The 18,621-nt window shown below is 52.1% G+C and overlaps 1 protein-coding gene across 11 annotated transcripts in view; it reads right to left on the reverse strand.

Annotated features, from left to right (window-relative positions):
- Nucleotides 1-18,621, reverse strand: part of AP1B1 (adaptor related protein complex 1 subunit beta 1) — an 81,397-nt gene that overhangs the window by 6,363 nt on the left and 56,413 nt on the right. For 6 of the 11 annotated variants that reach the window (XM_030335947.1, XM_030335944.2, XM_032595477.2 and 3 more), the window contains 9 exons: nt 16,892-17,012; nt 16,332-16,427; nt 15,204-15,319; nt 14,690-14,855; nt 7,571-7,669; nt 6,775-7,034; nt 5,921-6,122; nt 5,120-5,140; nt 4,426-4,569 (listed from right to left, as the gene is read on the reverse strand). In XM_030335947.1, the coding sequence (XP_030191807.1) occupies nt 4,426-4,569; nt 5,120-5,140; nt 5,921-6,122; nt 6,775-7,034; nt 7,571-7,669; nt 14,690-14,855; nt 15,204-15,319; nt 16,332-16,427; nt 16,892-17,012 (1,225 nt within the window). The remainder of the gene's footprint in view (nt 1-4,425; nt 4,570-5,119; nt 5,141-5,920; nt 6,123-6,774; nt 7,035-7,570; nt 7,670-14,689; nt 14,856-15,203; nt 15,320-16,331; nt 16,428-16,891; nt 17,013-18,621) is intronic. The other 5 variants (XM_032595480.1, XM_032595479.2, XM_032595478.2 and 2 more) reach the window with 1 other exon arrangement.

Below are 18,621 nucleotides of genomic sequence, written 5' to 3' on the forward strand. Positions count from 1 at the left end.
AGAATCAAGAGCCCAAGGGCATCTGGGGCCTCAGCCAGAGCCTGAGGCCTCCCTGGCTGTCACAGTCTGTTCTTCCTAGCAGAAGGCAGGGCTGGCCTTTTTTTTTTTTTTTTTTTTAAGTTTATTTATTTTAAGAGAAAGAGAAAGAGAGAGAGGTGTGCATGTGCACACAAGCAGAGGAGGGGCAGAGAGAGGGAGAGAGAGAGAATCCCAAGCATGCTCCGTGCTGTCAGTGCAGAGCCTAACGCAGGGCTCAATCTCATGAACCGTGAGATCATGACCTGAGCTGAAATCCAGAGTCAGACACTCAACCGACTGAGCCACCCAGGCGCCGCAGGACTGGCCTTTTAATTGTAGAAACTGGCCTGACCAAGGACAGCACCTAAGACGGCCTCTTGCCTGGTAGGCCCTCTGCTGCCTGGCTGCACGGGAGCCTCAGCTCAAGAGCCACTGCCTCTCACCTAGGTTCCTTCCCTACATTCCCACCACCAAGACATTTTAACGGATAAATGTGAGTCTGTGTGTCTGTCGTCCCTGCACCCAGCCAGCTCTCTGAGGGGAAGGGCTCTGCTTTCTGTCTTTACATCCTTGGCCTAGAGCTTGCTGTGGCACCGGCATTCACACAGCGCTTGCAAAGTGAGACAGCTTGAATTAAAACCCCAACCACGCAGGACATCCACAAGCGTCACCCACGGCTGTGAAAATGCCTTTCAGGACGTTTTTGTCTCAGATGCCTCACAGGCCCCCCGAGGTCAAAAGACCCAGGCCCCCTTGAGAGCTTCCCCAAGGTGCCCTGCATGGGCAAATGTCTCACCATCTCTCAAGGTGCCAATTCCAGGAACTTCAGAGACGTCTGGGTCCCCACCCTCAGCCGATCCCAACCCCTACAACACTGTCACACGGCCCAGGTCCTATCACCCCCACCTCCTCCATCTGCCGCCAGGGCCTCTACTTCTCTCTGCAGGCACTCCTGCATCTGAGCCAGCCAGAGTCCACTGGGTAAGGCGGCAGCCCACGTGGCTGACCCAGTCCCTCTTTCCCCGCCCTTCACAGCAGCCAAGTCATCTTTTATTTATTTTTATTCATTCATTCATTCACTCATTCATTCATTCAGAGAGCGTAAGAGCAAGCAGGGCAAAGGGAGACAGAGAGAATCCGAAGCAGGTTCCAAGCTCTGTGTGGAGCCGAACACAGGGCTCCATCCCATGACCCTGGGACCATGATCTGAGTCGAAATCAAGAGTCAGACGCTCAACCAGCTGAGCTACCCAGGGACCCCTAAAGTCATCTTTTAAAATGCGAATCTGGGGGCACCTGGCTGGCTCAGTCAGAGGAGCATGCAACTCAATCTCGGGGTTGTGAGTTTGAGCCCCATGTGTGGTGTAGAGATTACCTAAATAAACTTTAAAAAAATGCAAATTTGACCATGGTATCCTTAAAAGCCCTCCCAGTCCTGCAACGGCTTCCACTCCCCATGGCTTCCATGGCCTGGTGTCCCCTCTGCCAGGCTTGGATTGCACCTGCTCCTCTGCCCTCCCCCACCATATTGTTCCCTATTTGGAAAGTGCTTCTGCAGGCACTCCCACCCCCACCCCACGTGCTAACCTGATCATCCTTTGTTTCCCTGGGACAAATGTGTGAGGGCAGAATTTCAGGGCTTTAGCCTCAGCTGAGATCCAGCAAGCAGAGAGCTCAGAGAATGCCCCCACAGTGGCTTCCCTGGCCCCTGCACCACCCCCCACCAGCAGGCCCCCTTTCGCAGTTCTTGCAGAAGTGCCTGTCACTGGGACTTACTGCTGAGGGTGGGGACCTCGTCTCTCTTGGTCACTGTGGGTTCATGGAGTCTAGCCCACCACAGAACTAATCTTCAGCATTTCCTGAAGGACCCAAGGAAATATCACCACCCACCGGTCCAAATGCTTGAGGAACTCCAAGTTCTTGTGCAGAGAAAGCCTTATTCCCTTGACCAGGAATTTTGGCAAATGGATTTACCCCCACATGCATGGGGGGGAATGCACGTGGGACAAACCATTCTAGGTAGTCACAGTGCTGTTAGGAAGATGTAGATGACATACCTACTACTTCTGAAGGCAGAACACACCCATGCCCCAGAAACTCCTGTGTCTCAGATAAAGGGGAAAGTCCTGCCTGTGCTGCAAGGACTCCTCTTGCAGGCAGCCTGCGCTGAATTCCTCTGACCGGGTGATCCTCTAACCTCCCACTTCTAGCACTCACTGTTGGCACACCCAAGAAAAAGCAATGACAGCATCCAGTAAAATGAACACACAAGCAGAAGGCCAGCTCCAGACTTAATATTCCTGGCGGGTCTGCAGCCCTGGCAAGGCCTGGCACCCACAGGATTGCAGGAGTCATCATTGCTCTGGGTTTTTAACATGTATGCGTCAGCCTCATGCAGTGAGGTAACCAATCTGGGGAGCAATTAGTGATTCTGCCAACCTATGACACTGAGGCAGGCACACAGGATGTTCGCAAACACTTCGGGGCATGATCACGCAGGGATAAGGAACAGAGGCTTTGGTGCCACCACCCTGCATCAGTTTCAGACTCTCACTTACCGGCTGTGTGACCTTAGGCAAAACACCCAGATTTCTCAACCTCAGAACAGGAATCACAGCACCATAAGGCTTCTGGCAAGATTTAGGGGTGTGGGGGCTGTGCCATGTTCACGCAGTCCATGGCACAGAAGTGTGCAGCTGTTGGCACTTCCTGTCTAGACTTCCTGTCTGCCGTGGGCTCCGTGGGCCCACATCCTGCTATCACCACCTCAGCTACAGCCAGCACACCTGGTGAGGCCAGGGCAGGTGCTGGCTCATGTCCCCCCAGTCACAGCAGAGATATCCCCTTGCCCCTGGAGCTCAGTGGCGTCCTGCTCTGGGAAGGGAACCTTGGAAGAGACAGAGGGGCTCTGGCTGGGAACGAAGTGGCAGACACAGTGTCCGACCGGAGTCTGGCCATGTCGGTCCCCTCTGGCAGCTTCCTTGATGCTGGGGGCCTGGCCCGCACTGCGCTCTCCTCAGTGCCAGGCCCACATGATCTTGTCTCCCAAACTCAGCTCTTCTTCCTTCCCCTCGCCCCCATCTCTGCAGATGGCACCTCCCCCACCCCACCACTTGAGCCAGCATCCTCTCCTCCCCACCAACCCCCACATTCTGCCAGTCCCACTGCCCGAGCTCTCCAGTGCGGCCTTTTGCCTCCACCCTCAAAGGTGCCCACCTTGTCCGGGCCACCATCAGCATACAACTCCTACCAGTCTCCTCACTGGGCACCTGCTTCTGTTCTAACCCTTCCAACCTGCCTCCCGCCCCACACACAGTGGAGCCAAAGCAATCTCTCTCAAGTGCAAATCTGTTTCATCTCTGCTTAGAACCTTCTAAGAGCTCCACCACTAGGACTGAGAGAAACCCTCACAGCCTGGCGCTGCTGACCTTGCCGGTTTCTTCCCTCCCGAATCTCTAGTGTAGCCAGGAGTCTTGGGGGAGCACCGCCCTTAGGTAGCATGGGGCATCTTCAGGTGGCACAATGGCGGGGAGGCACCACGTTTAGTAGGCTGGGGTCAGGGATGCTAGACATGCTGCTGGGAGGACAACAGTCCCCTCGACGAGCAATTGTCCTCCATCCCTCAAGCATGTTTTGCATGGTTTCAACATACCCCCAGATTGCTGGGATTCTAACTGTGGCGAAAATCAAAGAAAGCCTGTTCCTCGCGTTGTTTTACTGAACCTTTAGTGGGAGTCAGTCACCACTTCAGAAACTGAGGGCACCACTGGCCACAAGGCTTACAACACCCCAACTACAAACACCTGACAACTTCATCAGATCTTCTGGGGCGGGTAGGCCCAAACCTTTATGACACTGAAATACATAATTTGATACTCTTCCCTGGATGTCTCCTTTATGAAGTGACAGCATCTTACTAACTCTGAAATGATACACATAAGTAGGTTGCACAGTCCACGCATCTCCTTTAAACACAGGAAATAAAGGATACACCAGGCACTGTCTATCGTTGATAAGGGGTGTTGGGTGGGGCAGTGCTGAGAACTGCTGCTCCGACGAGCCAGGACTTCTGCCAGCTCTCTCTCCCTCACCTCCAGGCCCCTCCACAGGCCGTTACCTCCACTCAGAGCTGTCTCTCCACTTGTGTGTCCGGCCAATTCAGACTTGATCTACAGGCCAGAGCTCCAGTGACCCCACTCTGAGAGGTCTTCCCAGGCCCCACCTAGCATCTCTTCCCTCTGCTCCCACAGCCCCTAGCTGCCCTCAGCATCGTGTTGGCAAACTATTGCTCCTTGGGCCCATCCTTGTTGGCCTGAGCCGATTCCATGAACGGGCCATCTAAGGAACCCACACATCAGCCAGTGTCTTAATTTTCTGCTCCTGCCGTGGAAGGAGGCACAGTACTTACCGCTTTGGGGGCCACGTACGATCCTGACAGTGTGCCCACACCACTGGTCAGGTCAAAGAGGTCACTCAAGCCACTGCCCATGGATGCTCCTAGGTTGGCTGGGACTGTTGTTGCTGGGGGTGCCACAAAGTTGGGGCCCCCAATCTGGAAAGAAAGGGAAAGGGGTCAGAGGTGGGCATCAGAGGTGGGGGACATTAGGGGCCCAGGCATGAGTGGAGCCACCTGGCACTTTAGAAAATGGGACGGGGTGGGAGGGGCTGTAGGGCTGTTGTCACAGAAATTCTTTCAGAGACAAGACAGGGTGAGGTGGGTGGAGAAGAGAGGCTGTGCCCTCCCATGACCTGCAAGCCTCCAACCTTAGGGGTGACCTCTGGAAAAGGGCTGGGACGCTTGTAAACTAACACACAGCCCACAGATAAAAGGAGCGCCGAGACCACTGCTGTGAGGCTGTGCTCAGCAGACAGGAGCACACTCTCTAGGACGTCACAGAGGGCCCGTGGGAACTGAGAGCGTGGGTGATCCTTGGGATGACAAGGCAAGTTTGTCTTAGGGTAGTGAGGATGGGACACTGGATACAAGGCCGTGGCTCAGCAGGAGGAGGGACGGCTTTGACATCAACCACCCCTTGGGACGCTGGGCCAGCACTCAGGAAGAGCAGGGACAAAGGCTTGGGGGCACAAGGGTTGAACCGTACCCCTTCAGGCTCATCCCCCATCTCCAAGCGGAAGCAGGCAGGGTGAAGAGAACAGGCAGCCACATGCAGAGAGAAAAGCCAGCAGAGAAGACAGAGACAGACAAGAGAGAGGGAAAGAGGGAAAAGATTAGTCACCACCGCTTCACTGAGATGAGTCTGTGGCAAGACGGTAAGACATCTGTGCCAGGCGTAAGAGGGGGGCCCAGACCATCTCTGTGAAGGGCACTACTGCCTGAGCTTCACCCCCCACTCAGTTCCTGTGCCATGACCTTTCCTCCCCTTTCCCGTGCGATGCCTTGGGGACCTGAGCCACACATGGCCAAATGACAGGGATTCTGCCACCCCTTCTACCTGGCTCTACCAGCTGCCCGGAGAAGTCCCAGGGAGATACCTAGTCCAGTCTTACCACCCCCTTTCTACAGGGGAGGAAGGTTGTCTCTGATTGCTCCTGGGCCTCCCAGGCCTGCTGGGCTGCTACCCTGAAGTGGAGCAGGGCGTGGGGCTAAGTGGACCCTGGTCTGGCTCCTCTCCAGCTTTACCGGCCCCAGGTCTCTTGGGGCTCAGTAGCTCAGCAAGGGGCTAAGGCCCGTGTAAGCCCCATACTGTGCACTCTTGGAGGGAAGATCAGCTGAACTCTTTAAGCCTCGGTTTTCCTCCCCTGTAAGTAGGGAGCTACACCATCGCCTCTGCAGACAGGGGTGCCTGAGGCCCCTGGTTCATGAATGGCACAGACAGGGCCTTCAACGACTGCTCATCTGAAGATCATTATCAGTGTCATCCAGAAGGGGCCCCAGGACATACCAGGCTGTCAAGGCCTCCACCAAGAAGATCCACAGCTCCCATCTGCACCGAGGAGGTGGCCAGGGGTGGACCGCTCACTGGGGGGCCAAGGTCTAGGTTGAGGAGGTCGCCCAGCAGGTCTCCCTGGGTGGGGATGACATCTGGCTGCTCACCAGAGGGTGCTCCGGCAGGGGCCGTCTCGGGGCTCTCTGTGCTCTCGCTCCTGTGAGGACACAGGAGAGAGAGGTTCAGTGGGGTGGGCGTTGGGCTGTCTCAGGGAAGTCAGAGTCCCAGGCTCCGGGATCCTCCCCTAGGACGGGCACCCGTCTCCTCACAGTCCCAGAAGCGCTGTCTACGTGCCCCCTCCTCTTCCCCCTTCCCACGCCCGATCCAGCTTTTTGGCTCTCCAAGAGATCCAGCTTCCTGGGGGTGAGCGAAGGGAGGGGCCCTCTGTACTTCCACCACTCAGTGCACTTTAAAGACTGGATGCTGGCCCTGGAAGCCTGGGCACCCAGGCCAAACCAACCACCAGGGGGTGGCAGAGGAGGGTGAGAAGAACAGGGCTCTGGAATTAGAATTGGGTCTGAGCCTAGCTGTGCTGGCTGTGGGATGCTGCACAGGCCCTCAAGCTCTCCGTGCCTATTGTCCTCGTCTGTTAAATGGGGTTACGTCTTAGAGCTACTGTAACGGTCAAATAAGGTAACTCAGTCCACATCTGGTATGGACTTTTTTTCATTAAAAAGTCACTAGGATTAGAATTTTCCTCAGACTCAGGTCTTGCCAGGGGGTTACTACATCAAGCCCGAGTGCCTGTGCTAATGACTCTGAAAACCAGGTAAGGAGGCTCAGCCTGGAGCCTGGCCCACGTCACTCACGAGGCGGTGCGAGGTGGCAGGCTCTTGTGCACAACGCCCCGGCCCCCCTCCACAAAGGCGCTGGGAGGCTTGTGGTAGACGGAGGCCAGTGTGCCAATGTAGCAGATGAGCTCATCCAGCAGTGTGGGCTCAATGAGGTCCGTCTCTTCGGAGATGAGTGGCTTCTCAGCCAAAACCACTTCCTTGGCAGCCACTGGGTCCGTGGAAAGCAGACGCCAGTAGATGTAGCCACGGTCCCGCAAGTCCGGGTTATCAGAGTCCTGGGATGGGGGTGAGGGGGGTGATGAGAAACCTGTTAAACTCAGAGCAGAGCTACCAGCTGAGGGAAAGGGGAGAAACCCTCCCCAAAGCCCATGATCCAGACATGGTCACAGTGCTGGCTGCCGACAGTGATCCTGAGCAGTCCCATGAACCTGTCCCTAAACACGGACTGGCCCCTTGGTGTCCTACTCTAGCCCAGGATTAAATATGCCATTCCCACTCCTGTCCCCACTCTCCACCCTCCCCTTCAAAATCTTTCCTCCCCGTCCTCCTACAAACCATCTGGCTCTCCTGGACCTCCCTCTCCTCTTTAGTTTACAGTCTGGCTCTACTTTACTACCTGACCCCACTCCATCTTGATTTCTTTGTGACTGAGCTCCCTGCATAGGGATCCTGGATTACTCTGGGGCCAAACCCCCCAGTGGTACCAGTCTTAGGGGCAGGACCTTGGCTCGAAGGTCTGGCTCCTGGGACCGGAGCACCCCCTGCAGAGTGAGACCTGCACTGGGCGCAGCAGGGAGGCTGAGGCACGGACCTGAGTGGCCAAGCTGAGGACCTGCTGCACCAGCTCCTGGGTCTCTGTTGGCTTCTTCAGAAAGAGTTTCACAATGGCTGTCAGTAGCTGCAGCTGAACCTGCAGGAAGACAGAGAGGTAACAAGGAGGAAGTAGCAAGGGCTTCATGTGGGGGACAGAAGGAAACCAAATCAGGCCCTCAAAGAGAGAAAAGGGTATTTTTCAAAGGTCCCGAAAGCCAAGAGCAGCTACCCCAAGTTTGGAGGTGGCCACAGAAAACGGACTAAGGCCAGGGGGCTGCTGGTAGCGCCAAGTAGCCTAAACCTTGGCGTTACCACCCAGGCAGGAGAGGGCCACTACTATTTGGACATTCCACCCCAGGGTCCCAGCAGCCTGTCAGGGCTCTCCGCCTCCAGTGCCTTAAAAGAGCTCGCAGCTTAAAAGGGCACCGTGTGTAGCTGGTGTACTTCTTAAAGGGGCCACCTGTCAATAAACAGAAACGGTGCCAGGGAGGCCCTGGGGACAGGGCCAGCAGGGCCCACAGAGCCAGCCCGTCACTGAGGAGCTGGGCTTCCACCAGAAGGTGGGAACCACTCTTGCCCAGCCCTTTCTTGGCACCCCTTTCTTACCGAGCTGCTGCCTTCACCTGATCATGCCCCCCGCTGCCCTTACCCTGGCCACTATCTTCTTACCCCTCGGAGCTCATGCTGACCCCAGCACCCCCAGGCTTCTGCAGCTGCCTGCACCCCCTCATGGGCATTGCCCCACAGTATTAGAAATGCTGTCCAGCCACCAGGCTGTCTGTGCTGTGGAGACAGCCCTTTGAGGGCAGAGATCATGTCTGTCACATGGTATTCCTGGTCACTATTCTATCTAGTGCCCAGTGCACAGGAAGCATTTGAGAAAAACCTGCTAACTCAAAAAACATCTCTGAAAGAACAATTCTCTGCACATAGTCCTTCCTTAGCCACATCTCCTTTTTTTTTTTTTTTAATTTTTTTTTTTCAACGTTTATTTATTTTTGGGACAGAGAGAGACAGAGCATGAACGGGGGAGGGGCAGAGAGAGAGGGAGACACAGAATCAGAAACAGGCTCCAGGCTCTGAGCTGTCAGCACAGAGCCCGACGCGGGGCTTGAACTCACAGACCGCGAGATTGTGACCTGGCTGAAGTCGGATGCTTAACCGACTGCGCCACCCAGGCGCCCCTGCCACATCTCCTTTTTGCCAGTCACGAGACAAGAGGACAGCCTGAGGTTCCCAAGCCAGGGCGGTGCCAGGAGCAGACCTGTGGCAGGAGGGCGGCAACAGGGCTGACAGCACCTCCCGGGTCAGGCCGGCAGGAGGGCACTCATAGAAATCCTGGTACACAGGGCAGGCTGACAGCAGGAGGCAGGATAGAGGGGATATAGTCCATTTCTGGAATTAAGCAATCCAGAGTTCTTGCGATTTGGTTACACATGGGCCAACAGCAGAGGGGCAGTGGGCTGGCTGTTGCCCAGGTAGGAGGCAGCCCAAGGAACTGGCTTCCAGGACTTGGCTACAGTCCCTGGCCAGGTAGTCCAGGGGAAACCATTTATCCTCAGTTGGTGGGGAGAGGGGTGTTTTGCTTCAAGGGGTTCTATGAGCTCTGAAAATGGCAATTTATGACAGTGGACTTTGAAGTTAGAGTTACATCACACCTCATTTGAATGTGACTCTGGACAAGTCATGTAACTTCTGAGTCTGCTTCCTTATTAATAATGTGGATTTAAATACCTCACAGGGTTAATGGAAGAATCAATGAGACAAGAAATGTAAAGAACCAGGGTGCCTGGGCGGCTCAGTCGCTTAAGCATCCCACTCTTGATTTCAGCTCAGGTCATAATCCCACAGTACATGAGACCGGCCCTCGTATCGGGCTCAGTGCTGACAGTGCAGAGCCAGTTTGGGATTCTCTCTCTCCCCCTCTCTCTGCCTCTCCTCCCCAGCTCATACTGTCTCTCTCTCTCTCTCAAAATAAACAAACATGAAAGAAAGAAAGAAAGAAAGAAAGAAAGAAAAAAAGAAAGAAAGAAAGAAAAGAGAAAGAAAGAAAGAAAAAGAGAGAGAGAGAGAGAAAAAGGAAGGAAGGAAGGAACGAAGGAACGAAGGAAGGAAGGAAGGAAGGAAGGAATGTAAAGAACCTATCATGGATTCTCTCAATATACAATAGCTCTCACTGTGGTCATCAGTATCACTACAGCCAGCACGCAGGGATTTTTTTCTTTTAATTTTTAATGTTTATTTATTTTTGGGACAGAGAGAGAGAGAGAGAGAGAGAGGGAGGGAGTGAGGGAGAGAAAGACAGACAGAGTATAAGTGGGAGAGGGGCAGAGAGAGGGAGACACAGAATCTGAAGCGGGGTCCAGGCTCCGAGCTGTCAGCACAGAGCCTGATGGGGATTCAAACTCATGAACCACGAGATCATGACCCGAGCCGAAGGTGGATGCTTAACCGACTGAGCCACCCAGATGCCCCAGCACACAGGGATTCTTTACCAAGTTCTCAACCCAGGTCAGCTGGCTGCCTGGAATCATTCATCACCCAATCACTCATTGGGTTGGCTACACTGCCTGGGAACTCTGACCACTAGCCCAACTCCTCCCACCCCTCACCAACACACAACACCCTCGTGTTAGCATGCATGTTCACGGCAACCCTCCTGCAATGATGCCCCCGCCCCTGCCATCCAGACAGGGGCGAGGCACAGGCTGGACTGACATACCACCTCAGCCAAGACTTTCTGAGCTCCAGATCCATGGGTGGAGAGGCCTAGGAGCCCAGGAGAAGGGAGCTCAAAGAGATAATCTAAAGTAAGTTTCCAAGCTGCAAAGCACTGAACAAGTATTCTTACGAAAGCTTTGAATGGTGCTGTGAACCCAGAAGGCAAAGGGAGCTGACCACTTAATTAAAACCACCATCACCGTCACCCAGCTACTGTTTGCCGAGCACTGGAGAGGCCAGTTTACACATGTCATCCAATAAGCTTTGCAGCAACCCCGTGCTGGAGACAAAGAAACAGGCTTGGCAAGTTTAACTTGCTCCAGGTCACCCCACGGGGGAGGAGCCTGGATTTCCTCAAGCCAGGCTCCTGCTCAGCTTTCCCTTGTCCGACTTCTCTCATCCTGGGCTCTTCAGCAGGCTTTGTCAAGGGGGAAGTGGCTACAAAAGATTTACTCTACTATATGGGCAGAAACACCCCCCAGAGGGCATTCTCTGCAGTAATCCCAGGCAGGACTCAGGGGCACAAGCAATCCCAAACGACGCTCTGCTTCTCTTAGAGACAAGCGAATGAGGGGGTGGGTGTGAAAGTGAAAGCAAGCCCGGGGCAGGCTGGCAGCCGACTTGGCAGGTGGCAGTGGGAGTGGGTGATGGTAGGAGTTAGTACTATTATTTCATGATGGACATCTGTTGTTTTTGCCCACCCAGCATCTAGTCTGTCTTCTGGCACCAAAAATGCTTGCTTTCCTTCAGAAAATCACTCTCTTCTCTTGCCCTGTCCGATCCACAGAGACTAGGACAAGTGTCTGACAGACATAGTCACTTGGATTCATGGCGACTGGCTTAGGAGAATGCAAACGGGCCTGGACTGTTGCTGGAACTACCAAGGGGAAGGGAGTTAGGGGAGTTGCTAAGCTGTAAGGACACATCCTGGAACAACTGACCTCACGCAGGCTCCACCTGTGGGAGCCTTCCTAAGGGAGAAGCCACCCCAAGGAGACAGAGACAGTCCTGATGCCACCATCTGGGCACCCTCACCCAAGCATGCTGGAAGAGAGCACACTCCCAGAACTTATCAGCTACAGGAACCAGCAGGTGCCCTCTTTGTTGCCTGGACCAATTTTCAACCAATTCTGACCAACACCAATACTACCATTCGTGAGTGCTTATCATGGGCTGGGCACATGTTAGGGACATTACACAAAGCATCCCATTTAACTTTCAGAGCAACAGGATGAGGAAAAGTCTTATAAACCTCATCTTCCAAATGAGGAAACTGAGGCTCAGAGAAGCAGAAAATTAGTGGAAAGCCACCAAGCCAGGAAAGGGCAGAAGAGGGGTTTGGACTCTGGGGTCTCCTATCCCAAGGCTCATGCTCTGACCCAACAGGTTACACTCCCTAGCTGGAGAGCAAAGATTTCTGTGCTTACAAACACGTTTTAGAAGCCCCCTTGCGTGAGCAGACAGTGCCTGGTTCACAGAAAATGGAATACAATATGAAAAGATGCTCAACCTCACTCAGAACAGAAATGCAAACAAAACCAACCAAGGTACACTTTGTTGTTTATCAGATTGGCAAAAATTGTTTGAGGATGTACTAGGTTGGCAAGGAGGTAAGATGAATGCCACCTCTGAGATCGGAAAGTAAACCCTCTACACTGAGGGAAATGTGGAACAACTACTCCCATCATCAACGCACGGGCCCATTTACTAGAAAGAATTTATCTAAGGGGGTGCCTGGGTGGCTCAGTCAGTTAAGCGTCCAATCCCACAGCTTGTGGGTTCGAGGCCTGTGCTGACAGCTCAGAGCCTGGATCATGCTTCGGATTCTGTCTCCCTCTCTCTCTGCCCTTCTGCTGCTCACACACACTCTCTCTCTCAAAAATAAGCAAACATTAAAAAAAAGAAAAAAAAAAAAGAATTTATCTAAGGATTATCCCCCAGCTAGACTTGCAGATGTGCCCTACCCAGGTTATTCACAGCAGTATTGATTACAAGAGTAGAAGACTGACACCTTCGTATCTATCAGGGGAGGCTGGTTAAATAAACATGGCACTATGCAGCTGCAGAGTCCCATAAATTAGTAACAGCAGGGCCTTCAGATGTATTTTTAAGGGAAAAAGTCAAGGTGTTATACAATTTGACAGGGTATAGTGTGCTATCAGTAGCATTTATTTATTTACTTTGATTATTTTTAATGTTTTATTTTTTTGAGAGACAGAGAGAGAGAGACAGAGCATGAGTGGGGGAGGGGCAGAGAGAGAGACACAGGATCCAAAGCAGGCTCCAGGCCCTGAGCTGTCAGCATAGAGCCTGACCCAGGGCTCAAACTCACAAACAGTGAGATCATGACCTGAGCTGAAGTCGGATGCTTAACCAACTGAGCCACATAGGTGTCCCTTATTTATTTATTTTGAAAGATTATATATTTATTTTGAGAAAGAGAGAGAGAGGGAAAGAGCACGTGGGAGGAGCAGAGAAAGAAAGAGAGAGAATCCCAAGCAGGGCCCGATGTGGGGCTCGAACCCACAAACTGTGAGATCATGACCTGAGCCAAAACCAAGTCAGATACTTAACTGACTGAGCCACCCAGGCGTCCCCAGTAGTGTTTATTTTTAAGTAATTTCTACACCCAACATTGGGCTCAAACTCACAACTCCAAGATCAAGAGTCGCATGTTCTACCAATAGAGCTGGTCAGGCACCCCATGATAGTGTCTAAAAATAAATGAGAGGCAACATATACATGGTTGAGCCTTAGTATTTACACACAGAGTCCATATTTCGAATTTGCCTGTTTTCTAAAATGTACTTGTAACCCCAAAATCAATGTCTGGGGGCTTTCACGATCTTGCACAGCAAAGTGCAGGGCAGTGAAAAGTTCAAGTTGCCTAAGGTGTTACATACTCGCAGCTGAGGTCCAAGAAGGTGATGCTCTGCCTTGTTGTTTCAGCTCTCCTACCATAAATAAGTGGCCTTTTCACAATCTATTTAGGACCATATCTTTCACATTTTGTTTTTTTGTTGGTGCTTTCACTGTTTCAAAATGGTCTCCAAGGGGCGCCTGGGTGGCTCAGTTGGTTGAGCATCCGACTTTGGCTCAGGTCACAATCTTGCGGTCTGTGAGTTCGAGCCCCGCATTGGGCTCTGGGCTGATGGCTCAGAGCCTGGAGCCTGCTTCAGATTCTGTGTCTCCCTCTCTCTCTGCCCTTTCCCCGTTCATGCTCTGTCTCTCTCTGTCTCTCTCTGTCTCAAAAATAAATAAATGTTAAAAAAAAAAAAATTAAAACAAAACAAAACAAAACAAAACAAAAAAACCCAAAATGGTCCCCAAGTGTAATGCTGAAGTGTTGCTGTCTAGTGTTCCCAAGTGCAAGGAGGCTGTGATGTGCCTTATGGAGAAAATATATATGTTACTTAAGCTTCATGCAGGTGTGAGTTACAGTACTAGCGGTCATAAGTTCAATGTGAATGAATCAATAATACATATTAAAATGTCCCTAAACAGAAACACAAAAAACAAGATTACCGTATTGACTGACGAAACTATTGTAATTAGAGGCTTGTAGGAACTCAGCTCTATACTTCTCTTAGAAACAATGGGTTCAGCACTCGTTAATTCAGTGTTTGCAGTGACTTTATAGAATGTAAGTACCATGAACAGTAAGAACCAACTACGTCTGTATATGTTTACTTGTATGTAGAGGTGTGTATTCCTATACTATCTCTGGAAGTATCCTCAAGAAGCCAATAAATGACACCAATGACTTCTGTGAGGAGAAATGGGTCGTTGGGGTGCCTGGGTGGCTCAGTTAAGTGTCTGACTTTGGCTCAGGTCGTGATCTCGGTCTGTGGGTTCCAGCCCCACGTCAGGCTGTGTGCCAACAGCTCAGAGCCTGGAGCTTGCTTTGGATTCTGTGTCTCTGTCTCTCTCTGCCTCTCCCCAGCTTGTGCTCTCTCACTCTCTCCATAATAAATAAATAAACTTAAAAAAAAAATGATTAAAAAAAAGAACCGGGTTGTCAGGAAAGTGGTAGGAAGACTTAATCACTATATATCTGTTCTTATTTTCTCAATTTTGAATCAAGTCAAAGTATTACCTATCCAAAGATAAATATGAAATTAAACCCAGAAACTTCTGCCTGCCTTCAGTGCACACCATCACAGACCGTCTTCACAATATCCCCTTAGGTAGTGCAGTGTGAGAGGAAAAGGGGCCACACCTGTCAGCGCTACATCACTTACCTGACCACCCTGTCAATGCTGTATTATGAAGGGCAGGGCCCTGAGGCCTCCTGGCTGAGGGGATGGTTTCGGGGCAGGATGGACTGTAGTGGTGCCAAGCCACCAGTCATGCATGACCCACATCCTGCCCCAAGTCACCCCACTGGACAGCTCACCTGGGTGCTCTCATCATGGAAGCCCTCAAGGAAGCTCTCTAGCAGTTCATCGGCATTGTCAATTCGCTCAGCGTACTCGCCTACAATCCAAATCATGGCAGCCCGGGCCTCAGGCTCATCCAGAGAGTCCAGGTTCTCACATAGCGTGGCGATCACACTCTCGTACCTAAAAGATGGGCATACAGACGGCATATGAGCAATGAAGGAGCCCGGGCAACCCAGGGGAGGCCCAGCAGGGGCCAAGAGAGACAGGAAGCTGCGCCGCAAGACTCTGAGAGAGTGGTGAGTAATGGGATTTGAGTTTATCTGTTACATTCTAGTGCTTATTTTGGTGTGGGGAGCAGAGGAGAAGCAGCTCAGAAGTAAGAAAAAAACAATGGGTTTCTTTCGAGAATGCCATTTATGGCAGAGCAATAAGGAAGAAGGGAGAGGCTCCTTCTTGCTTTTCCTCCCCACCACCCCTGTCCCCAGCAGGAGCCACATCACTCTCACACTGGGAGGGGTGGGCACATACTTGTTGGGGTATTTGCGGAAGATGTCCTTGATGACCACGATGGCTTCCTGGACAACGTAGTTGACCTTGGTCTGGATGAGATCCAGCAGGGTGCTTACACAGCGCTCTGCAGATTGCTGTGGGAAGAGGAATGTGGGCAAGTCCCTTGCACCCACTTCCAACAGAACCTCTGATGACCATGCCTTGGCCAAGGGCTCAGTCATGCCTTGCCCCCTTCCTTGCCACAGTGGGAAAACAGGAGAACCCGCTCCCCAGATAACAAGGGGGAGAATGAGTACAAAATGACAGCCCGAGGATGGCAGGGACACAGAGAGATACAATTAGACTGAGAAGGTCAGTGAGCTCCTGAGTGGGGAGGATATTTGCAGTGCCTCCAGGCGAAGCCTTGAGGGCAGAGTGACTATGCTCTAGCCTGATACCACCTCTCTTCTACTTGTTTCCCAAAATGGGTTCCTATGATCAAAGCCAGAAAGTCTCTACTTGAACCCTACCCCCACCCCTTATGCCAACATACTGCACTAGTGCCCTTGTGGGAGAGACTCTCAGATTCTCCCCATAAGCACCAACAGGAAAATGCCTCAAGGGGCTGGGCTGAGGTGACCAGCTGTCCCAGGATCTCCCAATTCCCAGTGGACTAATTTAAGGAGAGTCACCTCATTGGTCAAGGAACAATGCCATAGGCAGAGAATGGGAGGGATGAAACACCAGGACACAGGGGTCTGGACAGCCCTTGGGAGCTTGGAGAAAAGGACGTCTGCACAGTCAAATCATGATTATTGCTAAAAGGTACAGCAGGCAGAGCCCCTGCCCCAAAACTCCATGGAGTGAAAGCTAAGTCTACTGGGGCCATCACTGGCTGGGGCTGTCCCACCACCTTAGCTAATGCTGCAGAACCCATGGTTACAGATGGGTTTGTTTCATCTGCAACAACCTGAAGGCCTAAAGGTGATTACAGAGAGAGGAGCCTAATCAAATCTGCACAACGTGTGCCTTGGGGCCTCCAGTGACCCTCAGGCCTTCTTGGACCATGAGCAGCTGACAGATTCTGCTACAATCAGACTGGTTTCCTGGTTTCAGCTTCCTTCTCCTCCCTCTCCCCGACCAGTGGACAGAGTCCCAGAGCCTCACCTCCACCTTGATCGCACAGCGGCCGATGGCTCGCACAGCCTTCCGTACAAAGTCCACATCCACCTCTGTTGCATATTCTTTCAGCTCTGCCAGAACCTGTGGCCGAAACAGAGAAGGTGGGGTTGGGAGGGGGGATCTGGCAGGGCAACCAACACCCCTGGACAAAGTGTATGCAGACCCCCAGAAGGATGAGATTCTGCGTCCTGCTTGAGGTGGAAGGGTCAAGGGAAGGAGAGAGCTGTCAGGTGGCCCAAGAGGAAAGCAGGGAAGAACTAATTGGCAGGACTGGACAACCCTTGTTTAGGCTGATCTAGCTAACATGGCCACCGAACTACCACTTTTCTATGGATAGATAAGTAACAGGGAGAACAAATGCCTTAATCGTAAAAATGTCAGTTAAGAGTTGCTGAGTGCTTGCCTCTGGAGCCCTGCGCTAAGCACTCTTCATGAGATGAACTGTTAATGGTGAGACAAGGCAGCCTGCCTCGAGACCACAGCTTGGTGGTGGGGCTGCTGTCCAATACCAAAGCTCACATCCCTGGCTGCAGCCCTCTGCTGACCTGGGCGATGTTGGCCTGGGAGGCCAGACGGATCATGATGTCCAGCTTCTCCAGCTTCACGTAGATGGGGTCGTTGTACTTCACAAAGAAGACCTTCATTTCGTGCTTCAGGATCTCAGGCCTGGTGGCAAGACAGGATTGCCCGAAGAGCAGAAAGCAGGGCGTAAGCCCTATGAGAAAACCCCTTCCATGTTTACTGGGGCATTTCTGGGGTGTGAGGCAGACCCTGACATCTGAACTGTTGTGGCTGCAGGTTCCTGGGCAAGGATCCATTGACTGATCCTGAGCAAGGTTCTGACTGGTCATTGTATGACCAACCATATCCCAGGAAGGGAAGAGGGAATATGAGCAAGAGACAGTTCATATTTGAGAGGTAGCAGGCACCAGGAGACAGGCGTGGCAATCAGACCTTGTGCCAATCCCAGCTTGTGACCTCAGGCCTCTGTTTTCTCACTCATGAAATCAAAATGACACCATACAGGAAGCGTTACCATTGCAGGCCTCAGTCTCTAGTCCTAGAAAGGCCTGGCATCTGGGAGCTCATTTTTCGGGAGTGTTCTCACTGTTCCTTAAATGATAAAGGTGGCTAACTGTGCCTAGACTGTTTGTATAAATAATACGATTTATGCTGAATATCTGCCTTCCCTCTGGGAGTCTGAAATTTTGCTAGGTGCGTATGTGAACAGCCCCAGTAAAAACCTAGAGCGCTGAGTCTCCAATATAGTCTCCAATAGGCATCCCTGGGCAGAAAAAATTACACACATGTTGCTGCATTTTTTGTTGCTGGGGGAAGAGTGTGCTGTGTGTGATGCCCTCCCTGTACATGGATTCCTCCAGACTCCACCTGTGTATCCTTCCTATGTCCACACTAAATCTGAGCCATGAAAACAACTATATGTTGACTCCCGGGAGTCCTTCTAGTGAATCTCAGAACATGAGGTCGGTCCTGGGGACCCCGAAAGACACCTACAGGGTGAGAGGTAGATGGGAAGCATCCAGCATGATCGACACCTGCCTCCAAGAAGGTACTTGCTATGCAGGAGCTGTCACCAGTGTCACTGCCCCTCCCTCAACTGGTGCCACGCACCTCGTTTTTCTTAGATGAGGAAATCTGAAAGGTGGAGGGGCTTGCACCAGGTCACATACCTAGTGCTAGTAAGGGCAGAAGCGAGAGTCACTACCCCCCACTCCTATGCCCTTTCCAGAACAGAAGGAAGGAAGAAAAAAGCAGGAGAGAAGACACAGCAGACAGGAAGGAGGTAGTACTACCCAGGTAGTACTCAGTGCTGCTGTACAACTGCGGGGAGGTGCTGGCAAAGTAAGGAGGCTTTGTCATGCCTAGCGGGGGAGACAGGATCCTAAGCTGGGGGACAGGAAGACATGATTTCTGCAATCAGGACTTGGCAAAAGCCGCCCAACCATGTTGAGACTGGGCCAGGTGGTGCCTGGGCAACACAGTCAACTTCTTAAGAGATTTGCCACGTTAAATATAGCACAGGGAGCCCTTCATGCTGATCGGGGTGTACAGGTCGCTACACCTCACTAAATCCCACACCGCAACTACAAATGAATCCCCAGTCTTAGGGCTCTGTGTAGGCACTCAAAAAGTGTTCCCAAATTTACCTCCCAAACCTTCACAACTATCACGATTCCACTGCTATCTCTAGGCCCCCAAGAGTGTCCTAAGAACCAGAATGATGCTTCAAGGACAGGCAGATGTGCTATCTTCC

The sequence above is a fragment of the Lynx canadensis genome, chromosome D3, assembly GCF_007474595.2.
Source record: "Lynx canadensis isolate LIC74 chromosome D3, mLynCan4.pri.v2, whole genome shotgun sequence".
In the NCBI taxonomy this organism is placed as follows: domain Eukaryota; kingdom Metazoa; phylum Chordata; class Mammalia; order Carnivora; family Felidae; genus Lynx; species Lynx canadensis.